The sequence below is a fragment of the Trachemys scripta genome, chromosome 1 (assembly GCF_013100865.1).
Source record: "Trachemys scripta elegans isolate TJP31775 chromosome 1, CAS_Tse_1.0, whole genome shotgun sequence".
NCBI lineage: Eukaryota > Metazoa > Chordata > Testudines > Emydidae > Trachemys > Trachemys scripta.
This window is the reverse complement of record NC_048298.1, coordinates 92,913,866-92,926,626: the sequence shown is the minus strand read 5'-3', so window position 1 is coordinate 92,926,626 and position 12,761 is coordinate 92,913,866. Positions and strand designations below refer to the sequence as shown.

General features: G+C 42.9%; 1 protein-coding gene across 2 annotated transcripts in view; it reads right to left on the bottom strand.

The window, feature by feature from the left end:
- Window positions 1-12,761, bottom strand: part of MYH9 (myosin heavy chain 9) — a 90,116-nt gene that overhangs the window by 54,880 nt on the left and 22,475 nt on the right. For both annotated transcript variants that reach the window (XM_034777637.1, XM_034777626.1), the window contains exon 3: window positions 7,961-8,117. In XM_034777637.1, the coding sequence (XP_034633528.1) occupies window positions 7,961-8,117 (157 nt within the window). The remainder of the gene's footprint in view (window positions 1-7,960; window positions 8,118-12,761) is intronic.

Below are 12,761 nucleotides of genomic sequence, written 5' to 3'. Positions count from 1 at the left end.
AACCGTTCTTAACCTCTGTAGTCCCCAAATATCAATGCATTTAGGTTGGTTCCAGGATCTGAAAGCATTTGCAAAAATATCATTAAGGCAAAAGTTGATTTTTACAAGAGATGTATGTAAAAATCCTCTATGTAACATTGTACAGTGAGATAGCAAATGGACTGAGAGTTCTGGGACTGTTTTTGCATATGCTAGTACAATGGTCAAATGGCTACAACTCCAGCTCAGGTGGTTTTGTTTTGGAGGATTTGGGGGTGGGGAGGAAGAGACATTAGAAGGCTAGAACAGAACATTCAGTTTGCACTAAGCATCTTAGTTACAGAACATCCTAAAAGGCCTTTATCACCCACTTCCTCTGCATGAGCAACTCCGATTTTGAGCCTGTACATCTCCATAAAAGGAGAAGTAATATAGCTTTCACACAATGGTGACATCATCTTTCCAGCTAAGAGGAAGTGTATCTGAAAGGCAAAGGCTTGGCTTGCAATCCCCAGCCTATAGCTGACTCATTAAGGCAAAAAGCTTAACCATTGCTAGATGGTACCGCCCACCTCCTAACCACTGAACATAACGTCTGGCAGGAGAGAGGCCAGAGAAAATGCCTAGTCCTCTTGGTTTCCGTTACTAAATGCTCCTCTGACACTGCTGCTAGTACATGCACTCCAATTTAAGCAACTGACTGGCTGACCAAATGATAGGATTGAGCCGAAGCAAGAGAGCTGGACTGATTTAGCCTTAAATGAAAAAAAGCTTTATCCATGAAGCATTTCAGTCCTGAACCCTCTTCACACACACCTGACTTTACTATGTAAAGTTATTACAGCCTTTGCCCCACACACAAAGCAGGCTCCTTACGGGCTCTACCCAGTGGCCTTATCTACACTTGCATTTTAATTCAAGTTTCTCCCCACAAGAGTCAGTTGCCACAGAGGTGTATTTTGCAGTGTAAATGTACCCTGAAGTACTGAAGCTTTGGATACAAATAATAAAATTTTATCTTAAGGGGAGGAATGCCCCTAGATATTCTAAACTGCACTAGGACAATGTTAGGTTCTAGAAGTATATGTAACCTCTTTAGATTCTATAGCGAGTCTTACCAGAGCTGTTCAGAAGCTTCCTTTTTAAAGAGGACACTATTGCATGTGGTTCACTAAGAAGCACAAAGTGGCTGGGAAAAATAGCCTGTCAAACTGGATTGGAGGAGAGCTCAACTGATCAAGTCACGTCACTCTCAAACTCTAGAAGTGCCACATGTAATGTAAGTCAAAGAAAATACTGTAGTGGCCCCTCCATGGATTTGAATAAATCTGTAATTAATCCATTGGTGGGAATGCCAGCACAGACCGACTAGTGATATTTGAACATGCATGCCATCTAGACATGCTGCAAGTAGGGTTAGAAGCACTGTGGTTAAAAAGCCAGCAGACAGTCTCTCTTAGCACTCCAACTGGGAAGAAATTTGGAAGTAAAATGTTAGTGTAGACAGTCGAAATCCAAGATCCAAAACCAGAATTAATATGAAGGTGACCTTGGACAGGAATAGCAACAGAACTTCTAGGAATGGACAAGAAAGGAATCAGCTGAAGTGAAGTCTCAGCTTCATGCTATCTTAAGCTGAAAGATTTGTACGAAAAAGTTAAATATACACAAGTTTTTCCATCTATTGATAGAAACAAACATCCAAGCTTATTTCCCAAGTTATTCTTGGACCAGATCCCCTCCTCCAGCAATTCCATGTCTGAATCTGGAAACAGCAAAATTGGAAAATAAATGAGTCTACCTGCAATTTTAGGTTACACAAATGTTTGAGGAGTTCTGAAAGGAAAAAAAAATACCTAGTATGCATGCTCCTGTGCTCATGGTGCCAATACAGTATTCAGCAGAGGGGCTGACAGTCTGGGCTAAAGTGCCACATAAACTGGCTAAAACACTTCAGCTTTGGTTTATAAGAACCAACCAGAAGATGCCTGGTAAGCAGCACAAACCAAATGAGTAAAGGATTTTCTATGTTCTTTGCTCTAACAGAAATGGTATTTCAAAGCAAAAAGACACTTGCAAATTAGTTCAGATTACCGAGTGCAATCCGAGAGAAGACAAACACCTATAAAAAAAATAAACTATGGAAATCAAAAGCTACATTAACCTTATCACCCAATTCATGTGTAGACACCACTGAAAAGAAACACTGTATAACAAGCAACCAAATACTTAACAGTGCCTCTTGCTTTGGATTATTGTAGAGCCCTGCACAAATCGCTAAAGAAATCACTGGTAGTTTTCCTTCCCTTTTAGTGAGAATTTAACTGGACCCTTCCATGCTGTAACAAAACAAAACTAAAACTAGAACCACCACACTTAGTCTCCCATAACCCACAGTTCTGCTGCCACCTCTAGCACCTGAACAGCTACGTAGCTGGTGGAGAACCAGTTCAGATATTTACTGCATAGCACTTGCCAAGCGTTAAACATCCAGGGCAAAGCAGATAGTTCAGCACATACAAGTTTGACACAAAAAAGATGAAATGCTGGTTGGGTCAGTCCAGTCAAACTAAGCAAAACCAGAAGTGTCCTGTTAACTCAAACTTAAGAAATATGTAAACATCTGAGAGTTATAAACTAAGTAATTCATGCTCAAGTTCTATAGTATCAGATCATGGGGACTTGGTATTTCCTATGAAATGTGGCAACTGGGGAAGGGCCTCTGCGAAGAGCCTCAATCTCCCTTCCCAAAGGGGGATAAAGGTGTTAATATTGAGTTTAAACACTTGTGAGTCAACTAATCATAGATTTATTCAAATCCATAGAGGGGCCACTACAGTATTTTCTTTGACTTACATTACATGTGGCACTTCTAGAGTTTGAGAGTGACATGACTTGATCAGTTGAGCTCTCCTCCAATCCAGTTTGACAGGCTATTTTTCCCCACCCACTTTGTGCCTCTTAGTGAACCACATGCAACGGTGTCCTCTTTAAAAAGGAAGCTTCTGAACAGCTCTGGTAAGACTCCCTATAGAATCTAAAGAGGTTACATATACTTCTAGAACCTAAAATTGTCCTAGTGCAGTTTAGAATATCTAGGGACATTCCTCCCCTTAAGATAAAATTTTATTATTTGTATCCAAAGCTTCAGTACTTCAGGGTACATTTACATTGCAAAACAGACCTCTGTGGCAGTGAGCATCAACTGACTTGTTCACACAAAACAACCCAGCAATGTAGATGTTCCCATTTGGGCTCGGAGACCCAGAGAAGGGGATGGCTCTCAGAGCCCGAGCAGGAACATCTACATTGCTATTTTTAGCCCCATAGCACAAGCCTGAGTCAGTTGACCCAGGCTCTAATACTCAGTGCCGTGGGTTTGATTTTTTGTGCAGTGCAGATGTACCCTTAGATGTTTCATTCCCTTTAGCCCTTAGATTGGCTAGCTCCCAAGTGACTACCAGAAGTAAACTGGCTATTTAAGAATCACTGGGGGCTAATCTATGGAGATCAAGGAGTGTTTAATATGCCCCATATTTTTAAAACTCTTGTCCAATCCACTGCTAAAAACCCAACAATTGACCACTGGGACATGTAGGAAACAGTCTCTCCCGGCTACTTGTTCTGCTTGCTGAAGTGAGACAAGCTGGAAGGGAGGGAATAGATAAGAGCCAGACCTGATAGGTAGATTCAGAGCAAGAAGAGGGAGCACTCTTCTAGAGAGAAGTTTTGAAGAAGCCATTAGGGACTAATTGTACTCCCTGTTGACCAAGTTTTGTTGCCAATGTTTAGTGCGACATTTCGACAGCCATTTTGTGTGGTTCTTTAGACATTGGTGTCATGTCTGGACAGTCTGGCCCTACATCAGTATTTCATAGAGAAGATTGTTCACCTGCTCCAGATGCTGGTGAAGAAAGCTTCCCAACTAGCTTGAACAGACTCCACTCCAACAGTTCTGAAATTCATTTTTCAAATAGATCTACTGAAGATACTACCCTCGACTATTTAGAAATTTAAGGCAGGTAAAAGACTTTACACACACACACCCTTTTATGCACGTCTGTTGCATTAGAGTAATGCTATGCATGCTTAAAACATCTCCATATGAAACTATTATCCTTCAACTCTTCAATGCAATAAAGCCACTTCCTTTGAAAGCATTCAAACCATTAGGTACTCAAGGTGCCAGACACCAGGAGAATTGCAGCACTTAGGCACCCTGGGTATTTCACTCCTACACACAAATATGGTAACTTTATTACACTGGAGGATTTCCAAAGTTTGTCAACAAGAGCAGAATTCTGAAGTCCCTCCAAGGCCCCATAGCAGAGTAGACTGGGGATAAAAACAGCACCACTTTAAATATGGCAAATTTTCCACAATGCCTCTAGGTCACCGCAGTGCCCTGGATTAAGTTTCCCACAAGTGACTGAATCCTACTGAACATATAGGCACTGGTGCACCTTTGGTGAGGGGGCCTCTACAGCAGCCTGCCAGAAAGCCCAGTTCTGAAAGGTAGCGCATCAGCTTGAATACAAAAAACAAAGGGTTAAACAATTCCTGGATTAGTTTAAATCAGAATAAAAGCAACCCTTCTATCCCCACGCCTAAACCTGAACAGGCTGCATATTAAAATACCATAAACTCAGTGAAACCAAAAAATACAGAATCCAAACAAATTAACATGTAGGGCTTTCTGCTTCATCAGCTCAAGAGATAACTGTTCTCCATTCAGAGTTACCAGCTTGCTATCTTTCTCTAAAAGCATTCATACCATGAAGGACTCCCTGCAGACTGGACTCTGAAAGGGGCACAACCATTAATCCTAAATGCCTCCAGTCCTTGCAGAGCACTGGGCTCTTTCATCTTCTGTTCTCAGTTCAGATTCCTCCCATACCACTGGCTGCATCAAGCCTCCCCCACAGGCTAATCAAAAGGCTAGAAAGTCAAATGGGAATGTTGCTCTCCATTGCCCAGGAGGCTGGCTGGGACCAGAAACTTTACAACAGCCACTACTCCCCCCACCCCCAATGTCAAACCCCAATGTCATCCCTACAATTTAGAATTTCTGCCATTTGGTATCCTTGAAAAAGGAGACTGTTTTAGAGTTACTTTGCTGCCAATACATACACTTTACAAGACACTGAAACCCACACTCTGAGCCCACTAAAACCTTGTTAAATAGATAGTGTGGTCACAGCCAGTAGCCCATCAATTGGGAAGGATTTCTAAGCCCAGCAAGTGCACAAAGGAGGGTGGTTATAGGCTATGTTATTCTGGACTAGATAAAGAGGACCTGGAGCAATCAGCTAATTGGACAAGACTGCCAGATTCATCATGTTAGATTTGTTGTGGGAAAGGGGTAACAGCTGAGAGCTATTTGCCTGGGGGCAGGATTGTAACCCTCTTTTTTCCTCCACCTGTTACCTCTTCCCTTACAGCAGGCAAGGTAAACACTTAAGCAGAGCTCAAACCCACCCTCCCTCCCCCCACCAGTGCTAAGAAAACAGACAGACTAATCCTTTAGCTTCTTGATGTGAATCAACAATGCAAGTCTGGGATTTCTGGGTTTCAGACAGTTAACACTGCATCAAAGTCAGGAAGAAAGATGAGGAGAGATACTAGTGACCATTTGGCTACAAACCACCACGAGCAAGGGAACTTCACCTATCACTTCTAAGCCACAACTGTGTGGCTGTCCGCAGAACCAACTTGTGTAACTGGCAGAGATTCCATACAGGATGCTTGCTCTACATCCGTCAAGTGGTTTTGCTGTTAGTTATAATCAGAGGAAGCCTCATCTTCCAGAGAATCCTGTTACAATAGCATCAAAGGAATTGCCTCCATTGTTGCACAGAAGTGAAGGTGCTTCCCACAAACTAGAAACTCTGCTAGGACAAGTCAGTAGCTTGTTTAAAGAAAACAGCTGTTGGCACTGTTGCTGACAAGGAGTAGGCAGGGAAGAGAAGGAAGCAATAGAGGAAGTGAACTGGAGATAAGAGGTTTATGGGCAGTCATGCTACCATGTAGTGAATAGAAGGCACATTTGTCCTGTCATTTGAGCAAGGAGTTTAGAAATTCCTTTGTTTAAAGAGGAAATGAGGTTCTTTAAAAGACAGGTTCCAGGCAGTGTTTTCTGGATGCAGCAGAGCAGTTTTAGAGTGACAGCTAGGAAAGATATTTGTATTTCTCAGCAGGGAATCATGCTCTTTAACAAGAAGCACTGCATTCCTACTCCTGGAAGTCATTGCCACCTGCTTCCACTACTCTATGACCTGCCTACACTACTCCAGAAAGCAGCTTTTCCATTTCACCTTGAGTTATCTGTCATGCCAAGTCTCCTGTGGGACTGTACTCCAGCAGCCTTTGTTGGCATTTCTCCCTCCACTTTTAAGTTTTGTTGAGTCACTGATCTGGCCACAAGGAAAGCAGTTTCTTCCTGTTTCCTTTCCCTCCACGCTATCGTACTGTCATAGCTTCACTATGCTGGAGAGTTTCTGAGAGGCTGTTGGGGCGGGGAGAAATGGAGGTCATTAAATGCGTCAAGCTACATAAGCAAGGCCCTACCAAATTCACGGCCACGAAAAACGCATCATGGACCATGAAATCTGGTCTTTGTGTACTTTTACCATATTCTATACAGATTTCACAGGGGGGAGACCAGCATTTCCCAACCCAAATGGGGGTCACAAGGTTATTGTGGGAGCAGGGGGGAGGATCATGGTATTGCCACATTTACTTCTGCACCACCTACAGAGCTGGATGGCCAGAGACTAGCAACTGCTGGCCAGGCACCCAGCTCAGAAGGCAGTGCACCTCCAGCAGCAGTACAGAAGTAAGGGAGGCAATGCTGCTACCCCCCTACAACAACTTTACGACTCCCCCCACCCCTCACAACTTGATTCTGGGTCAGGACCCCTACAGTTACACCACCATGACATTTCAGATTTAAGTATCTGGAATAATGAAATTTACAATTTTTAAAATCCTATGATCATGAAATTGACCAAAATAGATGAGAATTTGGTAGGGCCCTATAGATGAGACCAGATAACTGGTAACTGACCAAACGGAATTTTCTTCCAAAACAGAAGGCGATAGAAGTTCTGCCCTTCTAGGGGAAGTGACAAATCCAGATTTTTAATAGTGAACAGTTGCTTACAAGATGGGGGAGTTTCAGCCTCAACCCTCCCATGCTGTCTTGTCCTAAAGTGTCATTATTTCAGACTGTCCATCATCTCCCTTAGGCACTCCTTTTAGCTTTTCTAAGTCTGCATCCATAATCCAGATACCAAGACAGGAAGAGACAGAATAAAGCTAACTCTATATACAACTGGACATTCCACAGGAATCCCCAACTGCAGGCTTTGTTTCTCTAAAAGGAGATCACCTTACTGAGAGGTGGGATGCATACAGGATCTTCAGAGCTTTACATAAAAGATCCCCAAGTGACTCCAAGAAATCCACTGGCAGTTTACCAGGAACCCATAAACCACACCTGGTTTTGCATTAAATTCTTTATATCTGATGACACTATGTATGCATTCTGCTAAGTATATCCAGGAAACTATCCTGGTCAATGTATTTACTTTTAAATTTATGAAAAGCCAATACATTGTGTAGTACTAGCAAATAAGTATTTATCCTCCTTGACAAGACAGAACTTGATTGAGTTTTCATGAAATAAAAAACTGGTCTTGATGTAGAGTTTCAGACTACACTCTGCTCCCGGCACCAAAAACAGCTCTAGGTTTGTCCGCAGTGAATTTCAATGGTTTTATTATAAGCACGCACATACACACACCCAAGCATATCTCCCCCTCCTTAGAAGGAGGACAGGAAGTTACACTGCCTAGCGACTCCTCCACACATCCTCAGAGAGGTTTACTGTCTTTTACAATAAGTCCTCCCACTAGGTCTTGAATATCATTTTGACTTCAAGATCTCACTAAGAAAGTCACTGTCCCATAGTTGCACTCACCTTGCATCATACTCCTGTAGGCAGTGTCTGTGATTGCGTATATGTGAGGAGGCATCTCATGCCTCTTTTTGCCTTTGTACATCTCCACAATCTCCTCTGAGTATATGGGCAGGTTCTTGTAGGGATTTATAACCACACAGAAAAGGCCTGAGTAGGTCTGCAGAGAAAAGACATCAGTTAACAGTGGTTAAGAGTCGGACAGATCTTTGTTCTTTTAAGGGTTTCTTGCTTGAGAGGTTCTACTGGGGCAGTGAAGACAGACAGGAAGGCACAAGTCAATACTAGAAACTGGGCAACAGCTAATACCAAGTTTATCATTATGGCACATAACCATCTTCAAGCTACCCTACTAGGTACTCCATGCTATCAGGATGCTATTGTGCAGCAACTGATCTATACTGGCTAGCTAATTCCAGCTAACTGCAGGGCCCATCAAAACTAGTTTCCCCGGCTTTCAGAGATCTGAAGTTTAAACCAAGTTACACTTTACTGTAGAAAACAGATGTTCACCTCCCAGAAGCCTGGGACCACATTTTATTGTGCACTAGCTCATATTTGTAAAGCCTGCTTACTGTAGTTGTCCAGAGTATAACTGAGACCCCCGTGATAAGCTACACAAGGGAACAAGCATCCATAAGCTAATGTAGGGACAAGTAGTAATGTGTTGCATTAAGCACCATGGGCAGGGAGGCATGCATTCTTTCTTAATATATCACAGAACACCCGTTAACATGCATATATGGTCCCCCTGCTCAAATTCATCAATTCTTAAGTAGAGCTATCCTTTGCCAAGTGTGAAGTACAGGAGTCATGCTATCACAAACCGATGTCCAGCTGGAAAGAAGGCATACATTTTTAACATTGAGTAATTAACCATTGGAACAATTTACCCAGGGTCATGGTAGATTCTCCATTACTGACCATTTTAAATCAAGGTAGGATATTTTTCTAAAAAGATCTGTTCTAGGAATTTTGGGGATGTTCTATGGCCTGTATTATACAAGATGTCAGACTAGACCATCACAATGGTCCTTTGTGGGTTTAGAATCTACGGCTACTGCTTGGTTAGGATCCTACAAAGTGGCTCATTTCCAGGAGAATTCCCTGTATGGGAGTAACCAAGGATTTACTTTCAGCGGTTTCCCCCTATTAAAGTTGCTGTAAAAAATTGACAGGCAGTACACTTCCCTAGATAGGAGAAAGGGAAGGGGTACGAGATCAGGAGAGGTCCTCCATACTAAATCCCTGAAGGAGTAGCCAGCAAGCTATTCTTTGGATTATTTGATGGACAGCTGATACTTCCTCCTGACCCTTTCATTCAAAACAACGCTTTGATTCAGAGGTGAAGCCAAAGTTAGTTTGTGAGAGGAAATATTTTGAGGCACCACTTAGTTCATTCACATACAAGACACAAACTTGGCTGGGGCTGCATTTAAAGCAAGAAGGTCACAAGTCCAACGTAGCTTCGAATTGATCAACATGTAAAACTGTTTTGGAGTCTCCCATTTTAACAATAAGGGAATACTTGCCACCATCACTAGCATCCATCACACCAAACCCAAATTTTGGAATTTAGTTTCAACTGGCTTTAATCCTGCAGCGTTCTGAGGCAAGACAAATGTCCAGATACTTTTACTGCAATTTTAAGACACCTACCTGAGAAAGACAGGTGCCAAGACAAGAGGAAGAGAGAAAGTATTACAGGTTTGTTAGTACCCAAGTCTCAGAATGCACTTTTTAATTGGAAAGTATTTTGGGCAGAAGGAAGAACGTATTCTTAGATATTCTAAGAATCCAAGCTTTGCTCCTGAGGTTTGTAGTCACTCAAAGAGCATATAGATTTTATTGGCATGTGTTTGCTTCATAAGGCCACTCTCTCATCCTATGGGAAATGCTATTAAAAGAATAGGGCATATCTGGCACATTCTACATCTTACACTTCCCCCACTTTCTCAAAGAAAACTGTTTTGGTGTAGTAAAGAGTCCTCTACTCTAAGCACAGGGGGCATTTGATCAGATTTAGCCTCTTCAGCTGGATCAGGGTAAAGATTAGACTACTGGCAATTAGAAGGGTGGAGACAGCATCTGTTACATAGTTTATGGTCATAACCCCGATTTTCTGGATGTTGCTTTCACTTTGAATAATTAGCCCTACTTGTGTGTCTGAGACTCAAGACAAAAGTTCAGGCATACGATTTTAATCCCACACCCCGTCAGTGGGCATCCACATCCCTTTTCACATGGCTATAATGGAAGTCTGTGCACCAATTAGACACACACACACCCCGCTCCAAAAGAAAGTATGCCAACTAAGTCTTCCTGTGTGTATGGAGGAGGTTTCAGAATTAGTCTTGCATTGGAGGACACTAGACAACTTGCACGCTATTTAAAGAATAGTTTCCAAAAGAGAAGACCCCAATCCTACCAAAGGAGTTAGATAAATTTAGCAACCTGCTGGGTTAGTAGCTCAATGTTGAGAGGTATTTAAGTGAGGCCAAGAGAAAACTGACACGAATGAGCAATCATTGCCATGCTTAGATAGCTCACTAAAATTCAATGAACCTGACTTAGCCAAGTGGGTTGCTCTGCCACAGTAATATGAGCAGCCATTGGCCCTGATTCTCCGAGATGTCCAATATAGTGTTTGGACATAGAGCTGGCATGGCTCCCAGATGCAAGTGGAAGTTAATAGGCCCCATTCTGCTCTAATTTCCTTCAATGGTGTAAGTCTGTTGCATATCTTACGCCAATGGTGGATCAGATGCAGTGAAGCTCTGTTCCACCACACCTGCCACAGAATGCCCCAGACACACCCTTTCTTTTCCCCTATACCAGGTGTGGCTGATGCAGCAGGCAACCATGCTGTTAAGGGACAAGTTATAGTCTAACTGGAACTTGCACAATTGTTTTGCTGGAGTTCAAAGAGATGCTATACTGTAAACTACGCAGCTGCTTTTCTTGGGAATAGCCATTGTGGGTTATAGCCACTATATGGATATTGTAAACAAACAGATTAGAAGAGAATATGCCTGTTGTGGGGAGGGGCCCGGGGTAAAGAAAAAAAGTGGCAGCAAGTAATGCTGAACGATTCAGCTACGGATTTAGAGTCTGCATTAGTACAGCTTCCTACAGAGACGCGTAAGCTGGTGAAGCAGGACTGCCCATATTCCAAGCAAGAATAGCCTGGAGGTCTGCAGCACAGGAAGAGCAGCAGTTAGCAACAAAAAGAACATTAATGCGACCAGACCAATGAAGCCATGCAGCAAGGAGAAGGTTGTCTTTCCCCGCGGCCCCCCCCCACAAATCATCACCACCAATTTGGGGATGGGGGGGGAGAAGAGAACACCTAAGGGCAGTCTCTTTTGCAGAGCCGTAATTCTCTAAGCCCACGAAAGCTTCAGCTCAAATAAATTTGTTAGTCTCTAAGGTGCCACAAGTACTCCTGTTCTTTTTTCTAAGACAATAGTTCATTTTATCCTTTTAAGTATTTGAGGTTCATGGATGAGATACTTATTACACAGCTCTACCAATGCATGTCCCTCCTGATCTGCAGTCCCAATACAGGGATCGATCTCACTCTGCTACTCCACTCAGTCTGCCAGCCTTATCAAGAAGTGCAAAAGTCATCTTAGGCTCTTTGTATTGTCAATTTTATTTTCATTTTGCCCCAGTCTAGGAACTGAACCCAAGTTTCCAGAGATTAAGGCTAATGCACAAAGTTGAGACCTAACAAGTTGTCGCCACTGCAGCTGTGCTTTGCTTCAGATATCACTGCCCAATATTATAGTTCTGGAATTAAACCTCACTGGTGTTCGGATTGATGCACAGGGCAGACTAGAATCAGGTTTACTCTTTAGCAGTTACACTATCTCTGCAAGGCTGACAGAAGTAAATTAAAGCATGTTTGACTCAGGAGACAAGAACAGCTTAGGCAGGAAAAAAGTTTTTCTCAGTGTCTACCCTCTGCTGATGTGGTTGCTGGACTGGAATATTTGTAAGGTTCTGGATTTACTTTCTGCTCTGGACCCAGGATGCACACTTAAGGTGAGCAGTGGGGGAAACAAGTTACCAAGATAAGCTACAGAACATGCTTAGTACAGGAAGGGTTAAAGTCAAGCTCATTTCAGAGACTCAAAGCAGATAATCACAACATCAGCAAAGTCATCTAAAACCAATCACCATTGTAGAAACAAATCTTTTCAGTTTGACACTGATTTGCTGTTTCCAAGTTTCTGAAATGTCTGCCACTCCCTGATCAAACATCTTAGGGTATATAATGTTTTCACCTCTCAGCCAGAAGTCCGGGGGAGAGCTCTCCCAGCGATAAAAAATTACCCCCCGGAATGAGGGATAGTAGCTTTATTGGTAATAAAATGCTGTCTATACTGGCGCTTTTCAGCGCTAAAACTTTTGTCACTGGGGGGTGGGGGGGGCTCCCACACCCCTGAACGATTAAAGTTTTAGCGCTGAAAGTGGCAGTGTAGACAGCCTCAGAGTCCCCACTGTAAACTTAGTCTCAAGCTTTCCCACCCCCCTTCACAGGAACAATAGGGGAAACACCCCCCAACCACACTTCTCAGAAACAGAGCCCCCACCCGCAGGAAGAGGCAGAAGCCAAGAACAAAGCTGTGTTGTATTTATGACCTTTCCAGAAATCTTTATGCCAGAGATAGTTTGTGCTTGCTCTCTTCCTGTCAAGAAGAGTAGTGCCCAGCTGCTGGCCAGTGGAAGGATTTTAGCCCTTTACCTTAATCACCTGACTCACTGGGGAGAGCTGCTGACCAGTCTGATCAGCTCACTT